Source organism: Mobula birostris, chromosome 19 (genome assembly GCF_030028105.1).
Source record: "Mobula birostris isolate sMobBir1 chromosome 19, sMobBir1.hap1, whole genome shotgun sequence".
In the NCBI taxonomy this organism is placed as follows: Eukaryota; Metazoa; Chordata; class Chondrichthyes; order Myliobatiformes; family Myliobatidae; genus Mobula; species Mobula birostris.
The window spans coordinates 33998214-34025567 of NC_092388.1; the positions used below are offsets into that span (position 1 = coordinate 33998214).

Sequence of the window (27354 nt, forward strand, 5' to 3'; positions counted from 1 at the left end):
GGTGTATGCAACCAGTAAATCCTTAAGATAAAAGGAGTGTAATAATGCTGTTAGTAAGGAGGATAAGGCAAAACACGCCGAAGTCAGGAGTTGAAGCAGTCCCTGCTGATGGTGGTATTACCATGTGCTTGCTACTCTTGCTGTTCCAGTTGGTGAAAGTCATGGGCTTGGGAGGTACTTCTGAAGAAGCATTAGCAACTTGTAGCTGCGCATTGTGGAAATGGTATGTACCCCATTGAGGCTATGCTGCTGATGAGCATGTCAATCAAATAGATCGTTTTGACTCAAAAGTAAAGTGACTCATAGGTATTGTGTGCTTTAAGTCAATCAGGATCTCTACCCGGGTCGAACTATGATTTACCTGTACCTTTTTACAGCTTGGTATACTACATTCAATGCCCGTGATATAGTCTCCTCTGCATTGTGGCAACCAAACGTAGATAGGTGACAGTTTAGCAGGATAAATCAGGATGTCTCCATCCCACTCCCACTGTGACCTCTCTGTGGCACGACTACTATTTCTATCATTTAGTCTCTCCAGTTGTTCAGCCTGTCTATGACCTTCCCGTTTGTTCCCTACAGCCTTTCCACCATTCCCCACAGTTTAAAACATACTTCATTTTTAAGTCTTCCCAGTGCTGATGAGGGAATATTGACCTAAAACGTTAACTCATTTCTCTCCACAGGTGTTGTCTGAGTTTTTACTGGGTTTTTTTCCAGATTTTTCCTTTGAAAGATCAAAATCTAATCTATGCCCACACTTTGTAAATATGAGTGACTGTATATTTAAAAAAATAAAAATATTTCCAACAGAAGTGCCACTCCATTATCAAATCCTATATTGAAAAAAACATAGGCAGCATAAAATCCCTGTGTGTGGGAAAAAAACTTACATTCTCTAGGACAGATATGCATAACCAGAATAAAAAGTATAGTACAGTACTGGGTTCTGCATAAACTAATTTGTTCAGGAAAAAAAATCCAATCATATTTTACAACAGGAGAAGATCAGCATAAAATACTTCAGCTGCTAATTATTTTAAAACTGTTGAATAATGTTTTGAAAGATAGTTGCTGTAACGTAATGGCCAAAGCATTACCCTGTATTAAACGGCTCCCACAGCTGGAAACTCCACAAGACTGACTGCAAAACATTCTCTATAATGCTGAATTAGTTAAAGGCCATTTAACCATTCCATGAGTATGTTTTTTAAGTATAAGCTTCACATTATTTTAAATCACGCTGTGATGTCATAGTTGTCTAATTTACACATCCAAGTGAACCATAAATGAGGATGATAGGAACAGTAATAATTTATTCTGTCACTATGGATAATGGCTAACTTGTACCTCAACTGCTTTTGTTCTACATCCTTTGAAATCCTGACTTAATAAAAATACATGGATTTCAGTATGCAAAATGCGAATTGATCCAGCATGCTAGTCACAATTTTAGAAAAGCAAGTTCCAGATTTTCCCTGCCATTTGAAGAAATGCGTTCTAATTTCATTGTTGGGTGACGTGCTATAATTTTAAAATTGTACTTTTGCTCTGTTTTACTGCAGCAGAGGCAAGTTTCACTGTATTGATAATATAATTTATAATATACATATTTACAGATAAGGAAGTGATACTATAAGAGTGTAAACATTTAACGTCTGTAAATATCCCACCAAGTGGTCTGAATGTTCTGTCAATTCTTTTCATTTTTATTAGATCACTCCTCATATGTTATAAACTCAAAGGGAAATAAAAATTCAAGGTCCTCCATCATAAGGGGGGTGCTGATGACAAACCCAAATGCAAGACACAGACACTGAAGTTCTAGGAACAGGACTCAGTGTGTCAAGAAAGCAAGGGAAGTGGGGAAGAAAGGACGCTGGACATTGACACAGGCCCTGGACAAGACTAGGATGCAGGACCTGGGCTAGGACATGGACAAGAAACACGGAACCCGGACAAGGAACTAGGAACAAGGAGCCTGGACTAGGGACACGGGACTCCGGAACTAGAGCCTGGACAAGGACCTGGAACCTGGATCTTGGTTGGGACTAGGGACCTGGGTCTTGACTCGGAACCGGAATCCGGGTTTATGCTAGGAAAGGACATGGCTGCAGGACAGGACGAGGGAACTCCAGCACAGGGCTGGGCGAGGAACATGACAGGACGAGACACATAGACAGAGCGAGAACACGAAACCTTGACTTGGTCTTGGGAGACGGGAACCTCAGAGCCTCGGACTTGGGAGACGGGAGCCTCGGAACCTCGGACTTGGAACTCGAGAACCTCAGAGCCTTGGACTTGGGACTCGGGAACCTCGGAGCCTTGGTCTTGAGCACGGGAAACACGGAGTCTTGGACTTGAGAACAGGAACATGGAATACAGAGCCAGGACCCCTCCTTGGGAGCAGGACATAAGGACGGACTCGTACACAGCACACTGAGCAAGGACCCCCTCCTTGGGAACAGGACCAACGGCCAGGGCTCTCTATATACACAGTACACTGAACACAAAGAGACAGTTCTCCACTCAGGGTAGCGGCAAACGGCTGTACCTACCCAGCGTAGGCGAGGACACAAAGAGACGGTTCCCAACACAAGGTAGCGGCAATCGGACCTACCCAGAGGAGGTGAGGACACAAAGAGATGGTTCCCAACAAAGGTAGCGGCAAATAGTCGGACCTACCTAGCGAAGGCGAGGACACAAAGACAATTCCAAACAACGACAGACTGTTCCTTATCTTGACACAGCAAGGCCCCAGACTTGCTCCGAGGTGAACTTGACAGCGTTACAGGCAAAGGTTGCAGGCGAGGCTTCAGAAGAAAGGGGAAGGGAAGGGAACAGAATGAAGCTATGAAGCTGAACCCATGAGCTATTTATGTAGCCAGCCCAAAATGAGAATCAGGCGCCTCAATAGAGGCACCCCAACAGAACAAGGGAAAACCAGAAAACCGGGACTAAGGATTGATGGGCCGAACCATGAACCAGAATGCTGACTTCACGGACCGGACCATGACATTCACAGTATATTTATTATTATCAATGTATATATATCTTACCATACACTACCTAGAGATTCATTTTCTTGGGGGCATTTGCTGTAAATACAAAAAAACATAATAGAAACAATGAAAAACTGTACACAACAATGACGCCCAAATGATCAATGTGCAAATGACAACAAACTGTGCAAATGCTCTATCCATGCTAGTATCTTTCCTGTAATGCCGTGGGCTCTCAATAGATTCTTGATTAGTCAAGGCATGAAAGGATACAGAGAGTGGGAATAAAGGGAACCTTTTCTGGTCTGGTTGGTAATTAATGGTGTTCCACAGGGGTCAATGTTGGGACCACTTCTTTTTGCATTATATGTCAATGACTTGGATGACAGAATTGATAGCTTTGTGGCCGAATCTGCAGACAATACGAAGAAAGGAGGGACAGGTAGTTCTGAGGAAGTGGAGAGGCTACAGAAGGACTTAGACAGATTAGGAGTATAGGCAAAGAAGTGGAAGATGGAATACAGTGTCCGGAGGTGTATGGTTCTGCACTTTGGTAGAAGAAATAAAAGCGTAAAATATTTTCTAAATGGAGAAAATTCAAAAGTCCAAGGTGTAAAGGGTCTTGGGAATCCTAGTGCAGAATTCCCTAAAGGTTACCTTGCAGGCTGAGTTGGTAGTAAGGAAGGCAAATGCAATGTTAGCACTCATTTTGAGAGGACTAGAATATAAAACAAAAGATGTAATGTTGAAGCTTTATAAAGCACTGGTAAGGCCTCACATAGAAACATAGAAAATAGGTGCAGGAGTAAGCCATTCGGCCCTTCGAGCCTGCACCGCCATTCAGTACAATCATGGCTGATCATCCAACTCAGAACCCTGTACCTGCCTTCTCTCCATACCCCTCGATCCCCTTAGCCACAAGGGCCATATCTAACTCCCTCTTAAATATGGCCAATGAACTGGCCTCAACTGTTTCCTGTGGCAGAGAATTCCACAGATTTACCACTCTCTGTGTGAAGAAGATTTTCCTCATCTCGGTCCCAAAAGGCTTCCCCTTTATTCTCAAGCTGTGACCCCTCGTTCTGGACTTCCCCAACATCGGGAACAATCTTCCTGCATCTAGCCTGTCCAATCCCTTTAGAATTTTATACGTTTCAATCAGATCCCCCCTCAATCTTCTAAATTCCAGAGACTCTAAGCCTAGTTGATCCAGTCTTTCACCATATGAAAGTCCTGCCATCCCAGGAATCAATCTGGTGAACCTTCTTTGAACTCCCTCTATGGCAAGAATGTCTTTCCTCAGATTAGGGGACCAAAACTGCACACAATACTCCAGGTGTGGTCTCACCAAGGCCTTGTACAACTGCAGTAGTACCTCCCTGCTCCTGTACTCGAATCCTCTTGCTATGAATGCCAGCATACCATTCGCCTTTTTCACCGCCTGCTGTACCTGCATGCCCACTTTCAATGATTGGTGTACAATGACACCCAGGTCTCATTGCACCTCCCCTTTTCCTAATCGGTCACCATTCAGATAATAATCTGTTTTCCTGTTTTTGCCACCAAAGTGGATAACCTCACATTTATCCACATTAAATTGCTTCTGCCATGAATTTGCCCACTTACCTAACCTATCCAGGTCACCCTGCATCCTCTTAGCATCCTCCTCACAGTTAACACTGCTGCCCAGCTTCGTGTCATCTGCAAACTTGGAGATGCTGCATTTAATTCCCTCGTCTAAGTCATTAATATATATTGTAAACAACTGGGGTCCCAGCACTGAGCTTTGCGGTACCCCAGTAATCACTGCCTGCCATTCTGAAAAGGTCCCGTTTATTCCCACTGTTTGCTTCCTGTCTGCCAACCAATTCTCTATCCACATCAATACCATACCCCCAATACCATGTGCTTTAAGTTTGCACACTAATCTCCTGTGTGGGACCTTGTCAAAAGTCTTTTGAAAATCCAAATATACCACATCCACTGGTTCTCCCCTATCCACTCTACTAGTTACATCCTCAAAAATTTCTATGAGATTCGTCAGACATGATTTTCCTTTCACAAATCCATGCTGACTTTGTCCGATGATTTCACTGCTTTTCAAATGTGCTGTTATCACATCCTTGATAACTGACTCTAGCAGTTTCCCCACCACCGATGTCAGGCTTACTGGTCTATAATTCCCTGGTTTCTCTCTCCCTCCCTTTTTAAAAAGCGGGATTATAGTAGCCACCCTCCAATCCTCAGGAACTAATCCAGAATCTAAAGAGTTTTGAAAAATTATCACTAATGCATCCACTATTTCTTGGGCTACTTCCTTAGGCACTCTGGGATGCAGACCATCTGGCCCTAGGGATTTATCTGCCTTTAATCCCTTCAATTTCCCTAACACCACTTCCCTACTAACATGTATTTCCCTCAGTTCCTCTATCTCACTAGACCCTCGGTCCCCTACTATTTCCGGAAGATTATTTATGTCCTCAGTGAAGACAGAACCAAAGTAGTTATTCAATTGGTCTGCCATGTCCTTGTTTCCCATGATCAATTCATCTGTTTCTGACTGTAAGGGACCTACATTTGTCTTAACCAATCTTTTTCTTTTCACATATCTGTAAAAGCTTTTACAGTCAGTTTTTATGTTCCCTGCCAGCTTTCTCTCATAATCTTTTTTCCCTTTCCTAATTAATCCCTTTATCCTCCTCTGCTGGACTCTGAATGTCTCCCAGTCTCAGGTGCTCACATGAAGTATTGTGAGCAGTTTTGGGCCCCTTATCTAAGAAAGGGTGTGCTGACATTGGCGAGGGTTCAAACGAGATTTACAAAAATGGATTCCGGGTTTTTAAGGTTTGTCATATGAGGAGTGTTTGATGGCTCTGGGCCTCTACTGACTGGAACTCAGAAGAATGAGAGGTGACTTCATTGAAACCTATCAAATGTTGAAAGGCCTCGATAGAGTGTATGCGGAGAGGATGTTTACTATGCGGGGGGGGGGTCTAAGCCCAGAGGACACAGCTTAGAATAGAGGGGCATCCTTTTAAAATTGAGATGAGAAGGAATTTCTTTAGCCAGAGATTGGTGAATCTGTGGAATTCATTGCCATAAGCGGCTGTGGAGGCCAAGTCATTGTGTATATTTGAGGCAGAGGTCGATAGATTCTTGATTAGTCAAGGCATGAAAGAATACAGGGAGAAGGCAGGAAATTGGGACTGATCGGCTATGATAAAGTGGCAGATGAGACTCAATGGGCCAAATGGCTTAATTCTGCTGCTATAGCTTATGGTCCAATAATAAATAAATAAATAAATAAATATTATTAAGCACATGAGTTGAAGAGACCCTGAAACTGAGTTCAAAGATTGTAGGATCAGTTCAGCGAGTGAAGTTATCCCCTCTGGTTCGAGCAGATATCTGCAAATGAACTTCATAATTTAACACTATAAACGTAGTTGAATCTGTAGCCAATGTTGTTTATCAATCTGTAATGTGGTTTAATCAATGATTCCTACAACTGAAGTATCATTGTAACCTCCACCCTGCCCACTGTACAGAACTGTGGAAAAGTCTTAGGCACCCTGAAGTTTTCATATGGTTTCAAATGGTATGGTTCCACAGAGCCCTAAACTCAACATCAGCAAGGCTTTCTGGGATTACCTGGAGAGACAAGCTGGGCAGCCAAACTCTGCCAAAGCACTGTGGCAAGTTTTCCAAGATGCTTGGAACCACCTACCAGTTGATTTTCTTATAAAACAGCACAACTGTGTACCGAAGAGAATTAATGCAGTTTTAAAGGCATAGAGGTGGTCACACCAAAAATTGGATTAGTTTTAGCTTTTTTTTACTGTTTACTACTTTTATAGTAATTATTTGATAATTAGAGACTTTTAATTTCATTATTTTTAAAAACATTTTTGCTTTACAGAATTATTTTTACATGTGCCTAAGACATATTAATGTACTTCAGAATCCTGGCAATTGGAGTTTATATTCCATTACATTTTTGTAGGTCTGCATTGGCTTGATGCATAGATTATTATCCTGAAGTTATCATTTTGTAAACCAGCCATAAGAATCAAATGACATGAAAATCCAACCCAGCATTCTGTTATTCTGAGAAGAAGAGTTTGCAAGATCCAGGTGTAGGGTCTAGTAAGATGTATTTGTTCTTATCTTATGGTGCCGGTTGCAAAAACAATGTTCATCTCTACTGAACACTCACCATTCATACAGCCAGTTCAGACCCCAATGAGATGGCATGAGGAATCATTAAAGAAGTTGGTTCAAAAGTAAATAACTACAAAACCACTAAACTGCTGCACATTCAGTCCACTTGACAGGAAATTTCCTAAGTTAAAAGTTCAAAGTAAATTTATTATCTTAGTAAGTATGTCACTGTATACTACCTTGAGATTATTTTGTTGTAGGTATTCCCAGAAGAGTGGTGAAATAAATACAATCAATGAAAAACTACACAAAAACAAATCTGTTGTGGAAGCCATAAGCCAATGGGTTAAATGTGGGCATCTTGGTAGCAGCACATTTGAGTATGCAAATATTATATAAGTATATAAATAAACCAACACATCACTCATTGTGAGCAAAGCTAGAGTTAAAGTGATGAACATCAGTTGAAAATTCTGATGAGCCCTTTAAACTTCCTGTATTATTTTGCCCTAAAGTTGGAATGCATTACTTGTTGCAGAAACATCAAATACAGGCCGCAAAGGAAAATAGAGACGTTATGTTAATTAAACGCTTTCAGTGTTCTGTCCGGGAACTGTTTGTTGGTATAAATGCAACAGACCCGTTGGTTGATTCAAGGCATTCAATGTGAATGCAGAATAAATGTGGGGCTTGGAATTCTGTCAGTAAAATGGACGAGTGCGTTCCCAGTTTCAGTCCTTCTCCTGCCGATTGTGCGGCTGTTGACTTCAAAAGTGAATTACTGGTCTGCAAGACGAGAAGTGCGTTGTGGAAATACGTTCATTTCACTTGCTCTTCTATTGAAATGCTATGTGGTCTCTATTCTATCACAATCTTTTAAGCAACTAAGATAGTTTTTAAATCACAAGCAAAATATCAAATTTTGATTAAAGGACCGTATTAACATACTTGGGGAGTGAGAACGGATCTAATTTTGTAACAGCTTTTTTGATAGTGTTTGTTGTTTGCTTTAACTCTTGAGCGAAATACAAGTAAAGTCAAATGTTATGGTATCGTCTCTGCTTGTCGGAGGGCCAGCGGGAATTCGTTCAGGGTGGTACCTGTCAGCAAATCGACCCCAAGTTTACCTCTGACCTTAAACCTGCAACATCCCAGAGAGACTATGCTGCCGCAGGGCTCGATTACCACTGTGCTTTGTGCGGACTTTGGTGAAAGAAGCAGCAATAAAGCCATTAAAAGACAGCACCGTAAAAGTCATTAGACAGCGACGTTGACTTGGCTTTCTTCTCTTTAAAGGATTTTCTACAAGGAGACAGCACCAAAGCTCTACAGATGCTGGGATGGAAACCAAAAGTATCTTTTGACGTAAGTTTTGCTTTGTGTTTACAAATTTGCACAAAACGGGCTTGCATTTCTGTGAACTCACGTAGGAAATGGGGTGGCCGAGTGGCAACATCGGACTCACACGCGCAGTTTCATGTTCCTGTGCAATTGATTTTATTTCTCAATTTGATATTTCCGTACATTTATCTCCGTCGCAATTGATTATACAGCACCTTTTCAATGTTTACTTATGTCTAATGTTCACCTCTCCCGATTTTCTTCCTCCTCCGGTCGCTGGTCCCAATGAACACCTCTTGATGTGCTTGTGTGCAGGAACTGGTGAAGGAGATGGTGGATGCTGATATCGAGCTCATGAAGGCCAACCCAAACGCTTGAGGCCAAATTCTATTCCGCATAGCAGAGCAATGAGATGTTTTCATGGAACATGGGATGAAATTTAATGATCGGAAAAAATGATTTAGGTTTCAAATGTGCAAGGGAAAAGAGAATCACGCTCCTAATGTGATTGTTTATTAAACGGTGTGCTAAATGTACTGTAGCTTCAAAACAATACAAATTAATCATAGTATGCCGTTGAGAACTGTCTTTTAACGATTGATGATTTTACTTCTGCCTTTAATATTGAAATTTATTTGTAAACTGAATGAAGCTTTGAATGAGGTTCAGGAATAATCATGATTTTGTAACTTACTGTATTAAATAGGATGTTGTTTAAAATTGTTCAGTTACTTAAAGTAACTCCTGCCTCGTTAAAATATGATGGTGCCGATTTCGAACAATTCATTGGGCGTTTTATTAATTCTAACTCCCACGATGTTATTTCATTCCTGTAGAATTGGAAAGGCGATATTTTATAACAAAATACCATTTTTACTGTTATAAAGATCATGACATGGACATCTTTACTGACTGGCTTTAAAGAACATATTTCATTCACACAGTGTGAATGTCTAACTTCCAATGAAGAAAGTGGGCTTCGTTTTCCTAGGCACAGCAAAGAGAAATTCCTTGGAAAACTTAATGAGGGTTTGTGGACGTAAGAGGAACAATTTCAGGGAAACGATGGCAATCTGTTTGTAAAAGATCCTTCTGTATTTCGCACATTCAACCTGCAGCTCTGTGCCCTTTGGGTTCCGCTCCCTGCTTTCTATAATTAGACCCCAGTCCGTCTCCGTGGTGGTGGTGCTGAGATGCTGGCGATTTTTAATATACTCAGTACACATACTTTAACGTAAGAATAATTAGCATCTTTGTTTTAAAACGTACTCTTTCACCAGAAGCTTTATTTTCCCCCTAAGGTTTAAGAGGCGGTTCTGTTGAACGCTGGGTTTCACCCTCACTGTAAGCTTTCAATGTTGAATCTTATCCATCAAATCTCGCAGTTTATCCTGAATCCGGAACTCCCACCCCCATTCCCAGAAAAAGTCTCCTTCCTCCACAGAAACCGCCACAGTTCTTCGGTTCTCATACTGTTAGTCTTAACGTTTAAAGTGAAGTATTTTCAAATTGTTTTAAAGTCAGACGGACCACCTTTAAGACATTAATCGAGCTAATCATATTTTCAGACTTGATTACAGTAAATCGGGGAAAGAGGCTGCCGCAAATAAACAAATGTCGAACCAGGATTAAGTTTACAGCCATACATTTGTTCATTGTGAAGTTGCTGAGTTTTTTTAAAAGTGCCCATTATTTGATTTCCCCGATGCTGGCACAGGCAAGAAAACAAAAAAAATAGTCACTTTAATCATTGGTCGGTTGAAGTGTAGCTGGGTTGGAGTTGTAATCATTTGAAAGGAAGAAGCTATAGCGCTCCAGGTGGGGGATAGAAACGTGGTGTTTGCCTGGGTTGGGTTTAAGAAGTTAATCTGTATGATCTGGTTGTAATAAAGCAAGTGGTTTACTCAAATGCGCATTTTCTTGGTGACCTTTCTTTTGTCCAATTCCAATTCCGTTTACCGTTCGGTAAAATAAATGGTCGGCGCATTTTCCCGCGATCACATCGTTGATCTTGTCACGGGGGCAACATTAGACATGCGGAGCTATTCTGGCAAATAATGAGTTATATTCGATACATTTAACGTAAACTGGGCTTTTATTTCTCTTCGTTGCGCAGATTTGGCTAATTTGATTTATTAACAGAACACCTCATAACAAGCTAAATTTCCCAGCAGTCAGACAGTGGGACTTGTTGAGTATAATCGAGAACATATGTGAGTAGACATCGCTAAAGAACTCTGGCGAAAAAGACACCGGCTTACAGCAGGCTGATCACAGGTGCAAGAAACATCGTTACAAAGCATCGAACAGTTGATCATAGCCTCAAAATAGATTAACCAGACACTCCATAATATAATAAAACCCTCGCAGTTATTTCCTAATCTTCAAACAAAAAAAAAATAAGCAAACGTCCGAACTTGGGGATTGTTGGCGGGAGAGAGGTCTTAGATGTCGGATCCGTTCGTGGCCTGTCTACAGTCTGCGAAAAATACCTATTTGTTCTTCAAGTTCTGACTGACCACAGTTGCCCTCAGCTGGTGAAAGAAAGCCTTATCCGAAGTGAACACGTTTATATCGTACTCTTCAAATGAAGGCATTGCCTCAGATGTATTTAAATCTGCATGCCTTTTTTCTTTAAAGTACCGCGCTGCAAACCTTTGAACCCGAAGTACGTTTTCTTTATTTCCATTGAGTCTAATTGTTTCCAAGAAATGCTGCTAAGCAGTCAGATAAACGATCATTTGATTATAAATGTCCAGCGTGGACTGTTTTGGAAATCTCATCCATATTCGGACACCTCGGTCATTAGTTTTAAAAAGTTGTTTATATAATTAATTATTTAGTACTTCACAGAATATATACAGGGGAGAAAAGCCGGTATTGGGAAAACGTCGCGGTGTATTTCCAAAATCACCTTCAACTAAAAATTCGTCGGATGTTATCTTATTGAACAGGATAGAATATTTCATTCGCACGCATCAAGTCAAGGCTGCCTTCTTGGCAAATTCCAATTCAATATTTGTTGCTGTAGTTTTAACTCTGTAAGATTTTTTACCATGAACATTTGTTGTAAAAATTAACTTTTGAGAACGCAACGATTTAATTTTAAAATATTTTCAGGAGAATTGGTGAATGATATTGTAATGTATATACTTCACATTATGACAGTGAAACACGACAGCGCGACTTGTCTCGTGTTTTAACTGTGTCGAGAGACAGGGATGAATCCCAGATTGGTGTATAAAGACATTTTCCTAGTGTTAGTTCTGAATAGAGCGGGGAAACAATGCGTTGAGTTCATTCTTAAATTGGCATGACGGAAAAATCTTGTTGCCTTCAGTTTTCAATAGAGAAAAATAAATGAACATTAATGTCTTTGGTAATTTATGCCACACAGTCGATTGTTCTTCAAGTATAAATTCTCGAAATATGGAGAGGGAAATGTTACATTTTCAGTTTTCCTCACAAAGATCAAAAATAGCCAAATCTCTGTTCTGTGTAAGCTTGTAAATTAAACTGACTGTAAACTATATGGCGAAAAGGGCGCGCGCAAATCAGCGAACCTATTATGTAGTTTAAGATTCTAAAAATGTACCCTAATAGAGTGATTGATGAGGATAAACGCCCAGTGTCCCTGTGACACGAAGGAGAGATGTCCAGACAGGTTCCAAGTTGACCCAAGTGCTTCGGTATTTGAACTCCTTAGTCCACATGACATCAGATTGTCAATCACTCCTGGTCTCTAGACCTTTCCCGTTGATGATCACGCGCTGCATTCTGTCGATTCCACTTACATATCCCTGACCACGACCTACCAAAGTTGCAGAGTACCTGAAACCCCCGGCCCTGAATGTGTTATTTGAAGAGGGAAAACTCCGCCTTAAGCTTCTATGTATAAAGCGCCCGATTCAAAATGCCATATTTTAAACATTTAAATGAAAAATATGTTGATTTATTCACAATTATATGCTCAGAATTAATCTTAGTTTTAGATAATCGTTAATAAGTATATGTTTTAATGGTAAATTACGATTGAAACTGGAGTGCGTAATATAAAATCCTGCAGTTGACAATAATTTGAACATTAATCGATGTATTTTTATGTTGAACACTTTAAAAGATCATTTACTGGTCAAGATTTATCAACGGGATTACATGATAATATACATAAACAGAAAGTACTGGAAATACTCAGATCAAGCAGCACAACAATATCCAGTCATCTATTTTAGTGTCCTATTTTCACATTCAGCACAATCTGCGGTATTGCGGACTGTGTTTTACTCAAAATAAAAACACTAAACGGTACTTAAAGGTTCTGTTTTGTTCGATTGTGGTATGCAAATTGCGTCAATGAATTTCCACAAAAATTGTGCTAATAATTTTCTGTATGGTTGCAGTAAAGAGATGCTTACACGCAGCACTTTACTAATCTAGACCATTTAGCCTGAGTCTTAAAATGTAAATTAACTACCTTTCAGATTGCATTTACAATGATACAGTAATATTGTATTAATAAACATTGTTCTTTGGGTAAAGACGTAACCTCTAAAGCTTAGACTTATATAAGATTTTACTACGTGCATTGGTTGAATAGTCATTCAGTTCCACAGTTACTCCACAGCAAACTTCGTCGCAATTTTGTTCATAAACTATTATATAAATGTAGACACGAGTGATATTTTAATTAAACGTGATTTTAAAATTCCGGGCACTTCTTGGAGAAAGTAACAAATATAAATCAAAATTCAGTGTAAATGCAAAGGTTGCTTTAAAACGAAAGACTATTCTCTTGAAGAAATATTTTTACAAACTCAATCAAATGTTAGAGGATTACGCAATACTAAGTTTCAAATCTCGAGTTATTAAGAGCCAGTGGCGTTGATATTTGAAAGGATTTAGCGTCCCTTTAATGTGCACAATCTGCCCAGGTGCTGCAATTCTCCAACTTGTAGTTGCAGTTCTGTCATCCTGTCCACAACGTGTAGCTGCCTTGTAGTCTGCCTGTTGGCATTGGCAGAGCTTCGCGCTTGTATCGAAAGGAAATGAGTACTGCAATGACACTGAACTGTAGCTCTGGTGTTTCGTTGTCAATATTAGAGCGGAGTGAATCAAGCTGTATAATCCAGCCTTGCCTTGTAATTTTGCAGAAAATGAAAATGGGACTCACACACCCAAATTCTTTTATATTTTGACATTTTGTGAATGCCGTGCAGAATAGTAAACACATCCAAATTATATCAGAATGATGCCTTACAACGTGAGCAGACACCTGGACGCGGAGAATTTAGAGGCCTCGTTCATCTGATGACTACGCCGATATTTCTGATCACCATTCAGGTTACTTTTTAAAAGCTTCAGAATTATATTCAATAAACGGGTATTGCCTGATAGAAACATTTGATTAAATCGGGTCTTATTCGCGACATGTTGCCGAGGAATGAGAAAGCTCCAATATTCCATTTGCTGATACTCTGCAGATCTGCTACTGCATTCCCCACAGGATTAAAGACAATTCCCAGAAGCGGCTGCAGATTTTCAAGTCTGATTTTCTACTGATTTTACTCTGCAATTAGACAAAATACTTCAATGATTGGGAGAGAAAATATACTTTGTATTTTACCCATAGTTCGATCTCATCAAACATCACAGTTGTCCTGTGCCTAGCGTCACTTTATGGACATACAATCAAGCTACTTTATGTATTTATCATGCCTATTATTATTATTATTATTATTATTGTGTTGTTTATCGTTTGTGGATTTTTTTTGTGTTCGGATCCGGAGTATCATTTGTTCTTTTTTGCACTTGTCTACAGGAAATGACATTAAACAATCTTGAATCTTGAAACAATCTTGAATCTTGATAATCCGCAACATGCGCAATCATTATTTGTTCTTTCATCTGTTTACAAAGAGCGGTTATTACTCTTCTATCTAACTTAAATGCAAGATACCGCCCTGTGTTCAGCATTGTATGTGAAATATACCATGAACTAAAACCGCTGGTTAACATCAGAGCAACCACTCCAGATAAAATGGACGGATTTCTGGATAGAAGATTCTATGATGAACTGTGGTACCAGCTAAATAAAATATCCATGCCTTCTATGTTTGTATTGGTGGAAATGTGAGTAATGGTCTGTTTGTGTACCACTCCAAAGACTGGGAAAATTGTGTGAAGTCTTTACAACTTCAGACTAATCGGGAGTTAAGCTGATGTCTCTCCGGAGTTCCAACCTCAAGGAAAATCAGCACAGTAATAATTATTTACCTTTAATATTAGAGAAATAATTCACTCTATATCAAAGTCTCCGCCTAAGTCAAGAAAATGCTTTAAACCCTCCTGGATTCCAGTTTGGCGTCGGTTTTCTAGTGGGATCACAAAGGCAGCGAGTTGGGAGAATAAGTAGCCGACACGTCGTGATCCTTATCTCTGGTGAACCGTGACTTTTCGCTGTTTTCAATTCTTAAGTATTTTCCCCGATATACAGAATAAAGGAGAAAAACTATCAGGTCCAATATTGTGCCTGGACTAACTATATGATCAAATACGGGGTTTACTTTAGAAATCCGCTAACTCTCACTGAAGGACGTGAAGGGGTGAGACTAAGCTAACTCAGTGTTATTAAAGTATAAACACGAGAAGGTCTGCAGATACTGGAAATCTAAAGCAGCGCACACATAATGCTGGAGGAACTCGGCGGGTCAGGCAATGAATAAATATTCGCCGTTTCTGGCCGAGACACTTCTTTTGCCCGAAACGTCGGCTATTTATTCATTACTATAGATGCTGCCCGACCTGCCGAGTTCCTCCAGCACTCTGTACGTGTTACTAAAAGTATAGGCTTCTTTGCACAAGGACTCTAAGCCTTTATACAAGGACTCTAAACCAAGAATAATAGCGTACCAAAGCTCTTAATAGATCTCCCTGTTGTATAAATTAATTTAGAATTTGGGCTACTATATAGTCGTTATCTTTGCCGGGAGCAATTTGGAATCTATACCCTGTGGCATTTACAACAAAAGTCTGAGGATAAGAGAAGATGTAACCTCCCCATGATGTTCGAGTGAAGGAAACGTTTTTGGGCTGAGGATGAAATATAGTCTGAGCCCAGAATATCAGCGGGGGGGGGGGGGGCCTAATAAAAAAGGAGAAACACTGTCTTAAGTACTTCTCGATCCATCTGGTTACTAGCTGTATCTGTGTTGAAACATACAGTGACCCCAGTAGCGTGAATAAAAGTCAGCTATAACTTTGTAACCCACAATCTGTATCTTGGTCAGAAGTGAGGCCACAAAATGCATTTATAGCTCAATTTGTAGTTACGTAAATCCGGTGTTTGATGCCCTATTTTTATATGAGTTACAAGTTCATACTATTAAGTTTTGAAACTGCTTTCTTCCAACACTTGCCCTCTCCATCTTTCCCTGTTACCCCTTTACCCCTTTCTACAACACACACACACACACACACACACACACACACACACACACACACACACACACAGAATAGAATTTGCTATTGAAATAAGTCACATTATCATGGTTTCATTGCTAATTCCCCAGGGGCACTAGGACGTGCCCTGAACTTTCCTGCTTGAAAGTCCCTGAGCTGCCGTTTGCTAGTGTTTTCCTGCGAGAATTCCCACTTCATCTCCATTTGAACGGATCTAAAGTGTCGGGGCTGCTTATCTGTTTGTGCAGCGCAGGTAACTTCAGTCCCCTGTTGTTCTTTCTCGCTATGACACCCACAAAAGCAACCACCAACCCTACCCCCACACGAAACCCTTTCCCAAAGTGTTTGTGAAAATTGGTCCGTTTACCACCCATGTTGAATCAAGCTGTGTTTATTTAGGGAAAAAATTGTCGGCCACCCAACCCTATAATCAGCTCTGACCTGGAGCTTTGCAACTTGAGTTTATTCTGACGCTTGAGTTACAGCGCGATTGAAAATAATAGTAGGGGAGCCAACCAGTGGCTTTGCATCAACTAAAATCGAAAGTAAAATCTTGACCCTTTCACCCAAACTAGACTGAAATCAGTTGCATGCGAATGGCATCAGTTCAAGACAATGTGGAACACATCACTGACTATAGAACAAAAATATACGGGACAATCTGTTCTGACCAAGCACAGCAGATCGTCAGTGAACCCAGGGAGCAGCCAAAGAACATAACAATTCCTATCATTTACTAAAACAAACGGGCAGGGACGTCTGAAACTTGAAACCACTGTAAAACAAAGACATCATTATTATTATCATAATCACTAATTTAAGCATATATTCAGAACATATTCATTTAAGCGTCAAACTGCTATAAACACGTTAGCATTAATTGGGGTAAGTTATAAAATAAAATGCTTTTAAGTTATATCTGGTAAAATAGCTTTTCAAAGCAATGAACCGAAGAACAAAATGAGTTTTAATGTAACCCAGCCAAATACTTTTTGTTGGTCTCATTTTTGCCGTGGAGTTGTTTAGCTGACATCGCCTGCACTGACCTCTGGCTGCATTACGCCCTGTGCTTTTCCGTCTAATGAAAAATGATTCCGCACACTGATTGAATTTTATTTCTTCCTGGACTCGTCAGATTTAGTTGCATGTATTCAATCAATCTTCTTCCTAACGCGACGTTTGTTTATTAGACTGGAGACAATTAATGGTTTTTAAATTAATGTTAGGCACCGAATATCTAAGAATGCGCATGCATATTGGCATATATATATTTATGCAACTCTATTCATACAAAGGTACTGGAAACCATGGAAATACACTGCCGTCTCTTCCGTATCTTAACATCATGCCTAAACTGCACGAAGCGCGGCAGTCAGTGTACGGGATGAAATGGAACAAATACGGCGCACCAAACCCCCACCTGTATCCGACAAGAACATTTATACTTAGCCTGATTTTTTTAATGAAATGTGTTTAAATGGAAGATTTATGTATAAGTTTGTGTAACTTGCAGTTTAATTAAATCCCCCTTAAACATTTTAAACATATCAATATAGCGTAAAAAAATAACAGACACGTGCGCATTCTATGTATCGATATTTGCTTGCAGCAATACTGTCTTTATACCCATCTTTTTTTCTTAAATGTTTTCTTCACCTCGCATGCTACACGTCTCCTTGTGCCTTTGTAGGTATGTATTATAGGTCACCCACTGATAATATGAGATGTCTTGACTATGGGTTGAACAGTCGAAGCGCTGAAGTAATGATTTGCAGACACGTAGCTGTCATTCCCATATTGTTTAAATGATTTCCCAATGCATTCATTTTTGTAATATTTTCCAAATAAGGCTCAGTGCGGCCAGAATATACAACTGTAGTATTTATTTTTCGTAATCGCGAGGACGGAATCTCGAGGAGACCCGGCAACTTGAGAGAGAGAGTTTCTCATGTGCTGTTTGAATGTTGAAAACGACTGCAAAGCCAAAATAACAAATAAGATACCACGGTGCAGTTTGTCTGTGAAGTTCCTGACACTTAATCCACTGGTTTAATGGGTAGATGCATAGCCAATTTAAACAAGAAAAATCTCAATTATTAAAACAAGGTTGTCTTATATTTAAATATTACTCCAAATGCGAGACTAAGTAGGGAGTTGTTACCTTCCATTCATTCAACTGAAGTAATTCCGAAATTATGTATTTTAAATCCAATAAATGAATTAACGTGCTACTAGGCAGGAGCGCTGGTTGCACTCCCATCATACCCCCGAAGTACATTCTTAGCCCCACTCTGAGAAATATTTATCAGAAGTCACATTGGGTGTTGACCCCATTTACCTCGCTATCTAACTCCATGTTTGTCAATAATTCGCCCATTATAAAGTAAGTATTAGCATTTACGGGGGTGAAAATAGCAGTTACATACTACACGAATATACATAATATATTATGTATAATAATTAAATCACTTGTATTTCTATATGACATATATCCTATATACGAAATGCAACAATTCGTTTTCAATTAGCTGGGATCAGAACATGTAATTGAAACTAGACTGGACCAGCTCATTTGTTTCAATGAAAAGACATAGCTGACATTTGGGGGTAATTTGCAAATCACTTTTACACGTTGCATTAGATTAGAATAATTTTCCTACGTATTTTTTCTCCCCGGGTGTTCACGCGGTTTTGCCATAATGCAGTCTATCCGTTTGTACTTAAACCTAACTTTCTAATAACCATTTTAATCCTATGTCGTTTTGTAATGTTTTTGAATAGTTAAATACACGATTATTATTTCAGTTTTAAGGGTTTATATACTAGGATAAAATACATGCAAATTTTTGCACTTCACAGTCATAAAACATAATTCTATTATAGTATTAAATATAATCAGTAATTCATTTTATATCACCTTAACTCGGCATATAATACTACATAGTATCATGTTGTACAAACAACCTAGACTTCAATCTTTTTGTTCCTGCCAAATAAATCATTCTCTAGGGAGCAGAGGTTCCCAACTTTTTATTTTGCAATGGAGCCGTACCATTAACTGAGGGGCCCGTGGATCCCATGTTGGGAATAATATTACTTTTTTTTATTTTTATTTACATATTTAATTCAACAGTTCATGCACTACTAGCCATTGTTTTAAACTTTAACTTGATCAGACATCAAGCTATCATTATTTAAAAAGACCTTATAGTAATTTAGTGATGAATCTGTCATTGCGTATTTAGTTTATCAACGATTACTCGAAATTGTCACCCCCATCATGTCCGAGTATACTTCAAATTTAGCTTCTTTAAAACAAAATTAACAGCTATTCCAAACATTACAATTTGGGTTTTGATTAAAATGTATTAACAATATTCTCAGTTTGCTTTATAGAATTAAGTACAAATTTACAGGACATAGAATTTATTGGAATATTACTAAGATTATTGCTCCCTTTCTTCGCCCACACACATTTTGAAGTCGGTAGTGGATTATATATTCTGATTACTATATACCTGGTGTGTTCTCCCCACCCACACCCCATCAAGGAAACAACCTTTACTCACGAGATCTATTCATTACACTTAACACTGTCCATTAAATGAGTTGAATAATGCTTACAAGGTGAGATTTAACTTGGTTTGGCGGTTAACTTGGAATATAAGGATTCATTTGAAATATAAATTGGCATATATTAAGAACTGCTTTCCTCTGTTCAAACTGCTGCTAATAGTTACTATCAATCCCTGGGGACTATTCATTACGGAGAATATGGTATAAGCGTGTTTCCGTATATATCCACAAGCAAACATACTTGAACTAACGTTAGTGTTCATCATTTTTAAAATTTTATCAGCATGAACGAAAATTCAAACATCGTCGAATTTTAATAAGGAATAGGGCGGCCATCGTAATTAAAATAACGCATCCAGACGTGTTTACTACCTATGAAATGTCAGAAGCGAAATCTATTTCAACTCTACAATTATGTTTTCGATTCTTAACACACGCGGGTGTATTTTAAACAAACTATAGGAACGGTGTGTAAACAGTTAATCACAGTGCGGCTCCGTGTCTAATAGAACTCGATTAGACTAAAGTGATCACATTACACAGGCCTATCTCAGTGACCTCAATCACGTTAGTTCAAGCAAATTAATTGACCTGCAAAAGAGGCAGTTGGATTTTGTGGCCAATTTTAATTTAACAGACCAATTATCTCCAAAGTAGATCATGCTTCAACTATCACTGAGCTTTTTTTTTCCCGATGATCTATAATAACATTAAAATATTTGTTTAATGGTGTAGGAATTGCGGGGCAAAGGAACTGTCTCCCAGGGTTACTTCTTTTAGAAGGTACATTCAGTAAATCGTACTGCTGCTAATACTCGTGTGTTGTCTGGGAGGCCTGTTGGCTAATGTAATGTTCTCTTTTAGCTGTTGCACTGTAAAGTGGATATCCCCACAAACAAGAACATGGTTTGCAGTTGTGGGCTTTGGAAAATACGCTTCAACACAAAAGGCCAGATACATTGAAATCCAAACGATCAGTATTTCGTACACTTGACGGATACATATGTATGGCTTGAACAAGGTGGCACTGGTGATGCCAGCCACTGTAGGCTGCTAATTCAAAATCTTGTCTCTCTCTAGAGCGGTAGGTTTCCAGGCTGGGCCTTGTTTAAATCCTTATGTGCGCAGGTTTCTAACACTACAGAGGGCCAGGGCCTACCTGGCTGCAGTCTCACAGAGGATAGTAAAAAATAATGCTGATTGGATTGTCCATCCTTGTCAGCCTTACGACAAAACTGCAAGCCAAGAAGATTTGGCGCTTAAATCACTGTTGAAACTGACTTGGATATCAAAAGTTAAATCAATCTTCCTTTGATCTTCACCTAAATATAAAACAAATTCTGATTAATCCATCCTGTGTAGGCCGGCAAAGCGCTAGCAGCTTAATTCGATTATATTTTACTTGGGAGGGGGCTGAGAGGGGAAAATGACGTGACTGGTCAACCGGCTTCCGGTAATCAGAGTTTCAGCGTGAGAGTTAACCGAAGATTCCGAATAGTGTAACTTTAAAAATAGACATTCCCATAAACCCGAAAGTGCTTTTGCATTCGCCCATCTTAAGGCAAGAGCGGGTTGTCAACTTCATATTAAAAATAGTATTTGGTAATTAAAACATTTTTCCAATTTTCCATCGTATTATTTGTTTAATATATACATACAGCAGGACGAGAAATCGCCTTTGTAAGAAACTTGTTTTTTTACGCAATCTTTGTGTTCTTTTAGCAAACAGTGTATATCAGATTGGTGGTGTAATTAGAAAGAGAATGTCAAAAAGAAACGGCTGCCCCCTGCAACGACTTCACAGCAAGTTAGCTGGGCAATCACCTTAAGTATTCCAATGCCGCTTTCAAGAAGCGATGGATTAATCGGAACGCAACAAACTATCGTATAAGTTTGATGTCAGTTTTTATAAAAGACTCCACATGTGATTATTATATCTTTAAATCGTTGTCTGATTGCTCTAATTTGGCAGCAATCAAGCAAGAAAACAATTGCAATCATTGGCTAATTGCTGTCGTTAGATAGCAGGGTTGATAAGGGACAGTACCCCCCCCCACCCCAAATGTCAACTATGGCTGACGATACATGCACACATTGGCATTGGGCACCTTCCTCTCTCTTTGCTTCAATGCAACGTTTCGCACACCACACGTATATGCCCCCTCCCTCCCACCCAAAGCGACACGATTTGATGTAGGAAAGTTTGGGAGGCTCTATGTAGCTATTTCAGTCCTTGTCTAGTAAACTACTATGTTGCTTTCCTACATTCGCAATGTACGGATGCAAACTCCCTGTCAATGGTCGAACCTACAGTTGTAAAGCAAAAGTCGATACACCGATGACTCTAGTTTACAATAGACATGTTAGCACTCGAATCGAATTGTAATTTATTTATAAACAAACAATGCAATGCCTTCTCAATACTTTCAATAAAAGGAGAAAGAAGTAAAACGTGTAATACAGTTTCCCTTTTATAATGGAAAGTGTAACATCGAGAAATCAAAACACTTGAGGGAGCCTTTCGAGTTATCACGAGAACACTTTGGGGAGTTTGGTCCACGTTTCAAAAAGGAATATTCTACTACACATTAAAATAAATTACTATAAGACGATTTATAACAAGTTCAAGTAAGCTGCTATGAACTTTTAATAAATTTGACACACATTTTTAATATTTTAAACAACATTTATCCCCCAAAATAAAAGCAACTTACGTTTCATTTGGAGTAACACTTTCCTTTTACTCAAATTTCAAATGGAAATTGTTTTCTGTTTATATACAGATATGAAATAGATATATAAACCCAGACTGTTGTTGCTTGCGTATTAAAGAAACAAAAGATAAAATAGTTTGTAAACGTTTCTGTCAGTACTTGCTGCAGTCATGGATAAACGAACCCGAAGTGCGGTAAAGTGTCTGGGCGGCGGGAAAGGACATCTGGCAGCTGTTATTCCCATTGACATGTGCGGAACTGACGGCGGAGTTGCTCAGGCCGATCCGCTGCGACTCAAACATTTCTCGGACCGCATGGAAGTTCTGCTGTTGGCCCGCGTACGCGCTGCCGGCCAGATGACTCAGATCACTGGCCTGATTGAGGTACCAAGTGGCCAGGCGCCCAGCTCCGGGTCCCTCCTGCCCGTTGCTCAGCCCGTGAGTTAAGGAGGAAGGGACGGTGGTGGTGGGAATGGAATAGTCTGGTAAAGTCTCGTCCACGGCGCTGACGCTGGCTGGCATGTGAGCGGCTCTGTCCCCGGAATAGAGGCTCATAGCCTGCATGTTACAATGGTAGGTGGCGGCGCAACCGCCGCCGCTTGTCCCGGAACTCATGTTCTGGCTACACGAAGAGCTGTAGATGGACGGCTGGCTAGACGAGTAACTGAGGGATATGGAAGGGCTTATACCTGTCCTGGAAGAAGCGACCAGACTTGTACTGAGCTCATTGGCGTTGTGCGGCGAGCGCCTGAGAGAAGTGACCATGTTCTCCACGCTGAAGGCCTGTGGATGGTGCTCGGGGTTGTCCAGGTTCATGGACCTGTTGGACGGGATGCTGTGGGGGCTGCTGCTCGACAGGCTGCTGCTGTCGGGGCTCTCGATCTTCGGCACCATGTTGAGGGTGGGGGAGGCGGCGAGGGGAGGGGACGGGGCGCCATTCTCCGTCTTAATCTCCTGCACCCTCATGGGCTGAGAGTTGGCGGCTTTCTCCGATTCCTGAGCCTGCTGTCTGGGCTGCGGCTCCTTGGTCTGCTGCCGATCTTTCTCTTCCTTCTCCCGGATGGCGTCCTTTTTCTTAAAGCGCCTCCTCCTCCTCAAGAAACTACCGTTTTCGAACATGTTGTAAGAGTCCGGATCCAGGGTCCAGTAGCTGCCTTTACCCGGCTTCTTGTCATCGCGGGGCACTTTGACGAAGCATTCGTTGAGCGAGAGGTTGTGGCGGATACTGTTCTGCCAGCCTTGCTTGTTCTCCCGGTAGAAGGGGAACCGTTCCATAATAAATTGATAAATCCCGTTCAGAGTGATCTTCTTGTCCGGCGCGTTCTGAATGGCCATGGTAATGAGGGCGATGTAACTGTACGGAGGTTTCACCATGTCCTTCGGCTGCGGCTGCGGAGTATAGTGTCCATAAGGTCTAGGCATACCAGCAGCATACTGTTCGTGGGCTGGATGTGAATACATACTCATCGGGGCCGGCATTCCCGTGTAGCCCGGACCTGCTCGGTAGTAATTCTGTTCGCTGATATAGGGTACAACTCCCAGAGAGTTGGGACTCGATACCGAGTAGCGAGCTTGCATCGCTGCCTTCCGCCTTGCGAAGCAAAACTTCTGGTCCTCCCCCGCTGAAATACCTTCACACACACACACACACACACACACACACACACACACACACACACACACACACACAGAGACACACACACACACACACACACACACACACACACACACACACACACAGACACACACACAAACACAGACACACAAACACACACACACACACACACACACACACACACACACACACACACACACACACACAGCGATGGAAGAGGAGAGAGAAATCCAAACTTTTCCAAGTTGTACTCGAGTTTAACTCTTCGCTCCAAACTTTTTCATATATATATATATATATATATATTTTCTTCTTCTTTCCGCGGGGTGGCAGACTGAATTGGAAAACTTCTAAACTTTGAGCATCCGTCACTTGACAAGACTTTTACGCAGTTAGTTTTTTTTACCCAGCTGCAGCCCCTCCCCGAGGCATCAATATCCAATTGAAGGCGCTACCGTCTCTCCATGGAATTGCTGCTGTTTCTGGCCACACACACGCACACACACATCCTAGAACCTAGGTGGCGTCTCGATGCCCCATCCCACTTCTAACGCCAGCCAGCTCCCCGTTCAGTACCACAAGCACGGCGCTTAAAAAGACAATGTCTCCTTTCTGAGCATTTCACCCCTATTCTCCACATTTATCGTTTCGCCCCCCCCCTTTTTGAGCTACTTGCGCAAGACTTTTAAGGATGAGGGAATCTCCGTTACTAACCTAGATTTATAAAGTAACGCCAGAAAAAAAATACAGATAGGAATATCTTTAAAAGTTATTGACATAAATACTTTTAGTCCGGTCAGGAATAAACCGATAATAATGAGGCAGGACAGGGCAGCACAGATAATATAAACACGCTAGGCACAGCGCAAACAAACTCCCAGATCTCATTTAAAATATTATTCATAAATAATGGCCGTATTCGCTTCGTTTAAAGGAACTGCTGTTTGAATATTTCGTAGATGAACGATCTACTAGTGATAAACCTTTTTAAAAACAACTTAATTAAGCAAAGCCTTTGTTTGCAAAACTATCTCAGTGGCAGGATGGCGGGTTTTAGTTGGAAGAATGGAATTTGACTGTGCATTGAGATGTGATGTATGTCTGCACGACTGGTTCTTAAAGAACCTTTCACACCGCAACTCGGTAATGAGCACAAAACGGCAACAGCTCTCAAAACTCGTGTTAAAGTCTTAAACACTTACTTTTGAAGGAGATGAAATGCTAAGATACTGCTCAAACAGCGGGATGTAGCAGTGAACGGGCTGGATGGCTACAGTAGTTAAAACTATTTGTAAAACTCCTGAGGTGTGATACCATTTGCAGATGTGTAAAACGGATTTGCTCTCCTCTCTCTGGGACAAACGGGATTGCGGCAGAATGTGAGCGGCAAGTGTGATTCCCAGAGTGTCTGAGTCCAACGCTGGATTCTCAAATCGCACCTAGAATGTGTACGCAACTCCTTACATCCCTGGGCAATTTCGTTCGGTATCAGCCACCAGGTTCCGGAAGATGAATTATTTAATCTTATTTGTTATTATTTAAATCTTGGAAAATTCCGGGTGTATTAAACTCTTACATTTTTAACTTGTCTGACAACGATGGGCTCTTTCGCTTATTGCTCTGTAAAATGGCACCGTGTAATGGAAGTATATTTATTAATGATTGATATCAATGTTATTGAGTCTGACTACTCCTTCCGTCATTAAACCATTTACAGAATTCTGCAAAATCCAATAAGAGATTGTTTAAGAAACACAACAATTCCATTCCACTACACTATAAAGTCGCTTCATATTAGATCTATCGAATTTACAAGAAATTAATTTAAATTCTACACCTGGAACCTGAATTTACGTTCACTTCTGTGCGGCGTAATTGATATCGATTAGTTACTGAGTTCCGAGCTACCCCACACCTGTAATCGAATTATTACCAAAAGGGGTGAACCTGTCAGCGTTGGAATCCATCCATCGCAACTCCAGCTCATACGCAATTCATCGCAACAGGTAGCTATATCCCAAACAGGGAGAGAGAAAAAAATCGCAAAAACATGACAGCATGAATGTCACCATCCGTTTCTAATCGTAAAGGCAACTTGAGGCATCCAGCTATTATAATTGCAAAGATCATCGAATCTCTAAAAAGATAAATAAACAAATGCACGGTATATTATGGACGGATTGAGTCCAGTGTGCCCTTCAGTTCTTATGGATGCATCTGTCTATGTTTTATAATACGTACCTTGCCGGGAATGGTTTTAATTCCGCTGTTCATTGAGCGTGGTTTTGCTTTCCTTGCGAATCTACTGCGTGGGTACAATGCACCTCATTGTATTCTTGCTGGGAATCTGCAGGTGGACCTGACATGTTCTGTGGGCTATTTTCCACACATGAAGACCCCTAAATGAACTTGATTCCACCTTAGGCTATTTGTACGGTTAAAAATTGGCTTCACAATCCTGTCTCTATCACATTCTCTCTGCAATCAGAAATATATTTGGAATGGAATCTCGCCTGATTGTCCCTTCTGTTATTTATGTGGTCTGATTATATCCCGTGCAACTGACATTTTTAAAACTGCCGACCTTATGACATTGCATATAGTCGAAGTTTAAAATATTCTATTGACAAGTTTCATTTACTGAAGAAAATTTTCAGCATAGAAGTTATTCGGAAATGTTTGCAATTCATTCGTTCTATTATAACTTTAAAATTTATGCAATTGGATACATATTTAAAATTATTTAGTTTTATTTTACATCATTCCTTACTGTGATTATAAGGACGCGTTGAATTTGAGTTTAGCCAGGCAACCAACCATATGTTGCGTGGCCTGGCAAGGCACAGGTGAAAGTAAGGATTTATATTCCTCCCACGTTTTGGTATCCCTAACACTTTAATTATATTTAATACGGTCTGCCGGGGAAATTTACACATGCCATCAACTCAACACCCTGTGTCAATTTAAGTTTAATGGAGCAAGTAGTTTAATTGCAAGTAATTAACATATTTTTGTTAAACTGAAAATTTACGAAATGTAAATTGTTTCATTTCTGTTATTCAATTTTCTTTACTAAATGTAAACGACGAATATTTCTGAATTTTCATCACAGAAGCCTAAAATTGTGTGGGGGGGGGGAAGAACGCAAAATTGTCAGGAAAATAATCGCAATAGACCAAAGAGTGAGTCGAAGGCAGCTCCATCCTTCCTGTGTCGGTGTCTGGGTCACCATTCCGTAGCACGTAATTCTAGTTCAGAACGTTTACTGTAAAAGTTCTATACAAATACACAAAAAATTATTGAAACTCTCCTACTGTTCGAATGAGGGCAGCTGGCAATGATTTGCTGCTGCTTTGGATGGGAAAATTCCTAACTCCAACATTTTTAATGATTGTTTATTCACAGGGTCACAGACCGGGGACTGGAGACCCACACCGCTGCTTGTATTGATGATTGTAGAAACACTATATTTTCCCGCTTTAAAAAGG

General features: G+C 40.2%; 2 protein-coding genes across 3 annotated transcripts in view; one reads left to right on the plus strand and one right to left on the minus strand.

Annotated features, from left to right (window-relative positions):
* gmds (GDP-mannose 4,6-dehydratase) overlaps nt 1–10399 on the plus strand; it is a 657689-nt gene extending 647290 nt beyond the window's left edge. The window contains exons 10-11 of the mRNA XM_072283399.1: nt 8460–8528; nt 8820–10399. Coding sequence (XP_072139500.1) covers nt 8460–8528; nt 8820–8882 — 132 coding nt within the window. The 3' untranslated portion in view covers nt 8883–10399. The remainder of the gene's footprint in view (nt 1–8459; nt 8529–8819) is intronic.
* Nucleotides 10400–12564: 2165 nt separating this feature from the next.
* On the minus strand, nt 12565–24425 carry LOC140212512 (forkhead box C1-A-like). Of its 2 annotated transcripts, XR_011889736.1 has the most exons (2): nt 22253–24425; nt 12565–14070 (listed from the first exon to the last, which is right to left on the minus strand). XR_011889736.1 is itself a non-coding variant. In XM_072283398.1 (1 exon), the coding sequence occupies exon 1, from the start codon at nt 23827–23829 to the stop codon at nt 22405–22407; it is 1425 nt and encodes a 474-aa protein (XP_072139499.1). In that variant the 5' UTR covers nt 23830–24425; the 3' UTR covers nt 21909–22404. The 2 variants fall into 2 exon arrangements, 1 of the variants encoding a protein (XP_072139499.1); XM_072283398.1 differs by lacking the exon at nt 12565–14070 and having other exon boundaries at nt 21909–24425.
* Nucleotides 24426–27354: the final 2929 nt, after the last annotated feature.

Coding starts and splice junctions, on each gene's coding strand:
- LOC140212512 (XM_072283398.1), bottom strand. CDS start 23,829: ATGCAAGCTCGCTACTCGGTATCGAGTCCCAACTCTCTGGGAGTTGTA.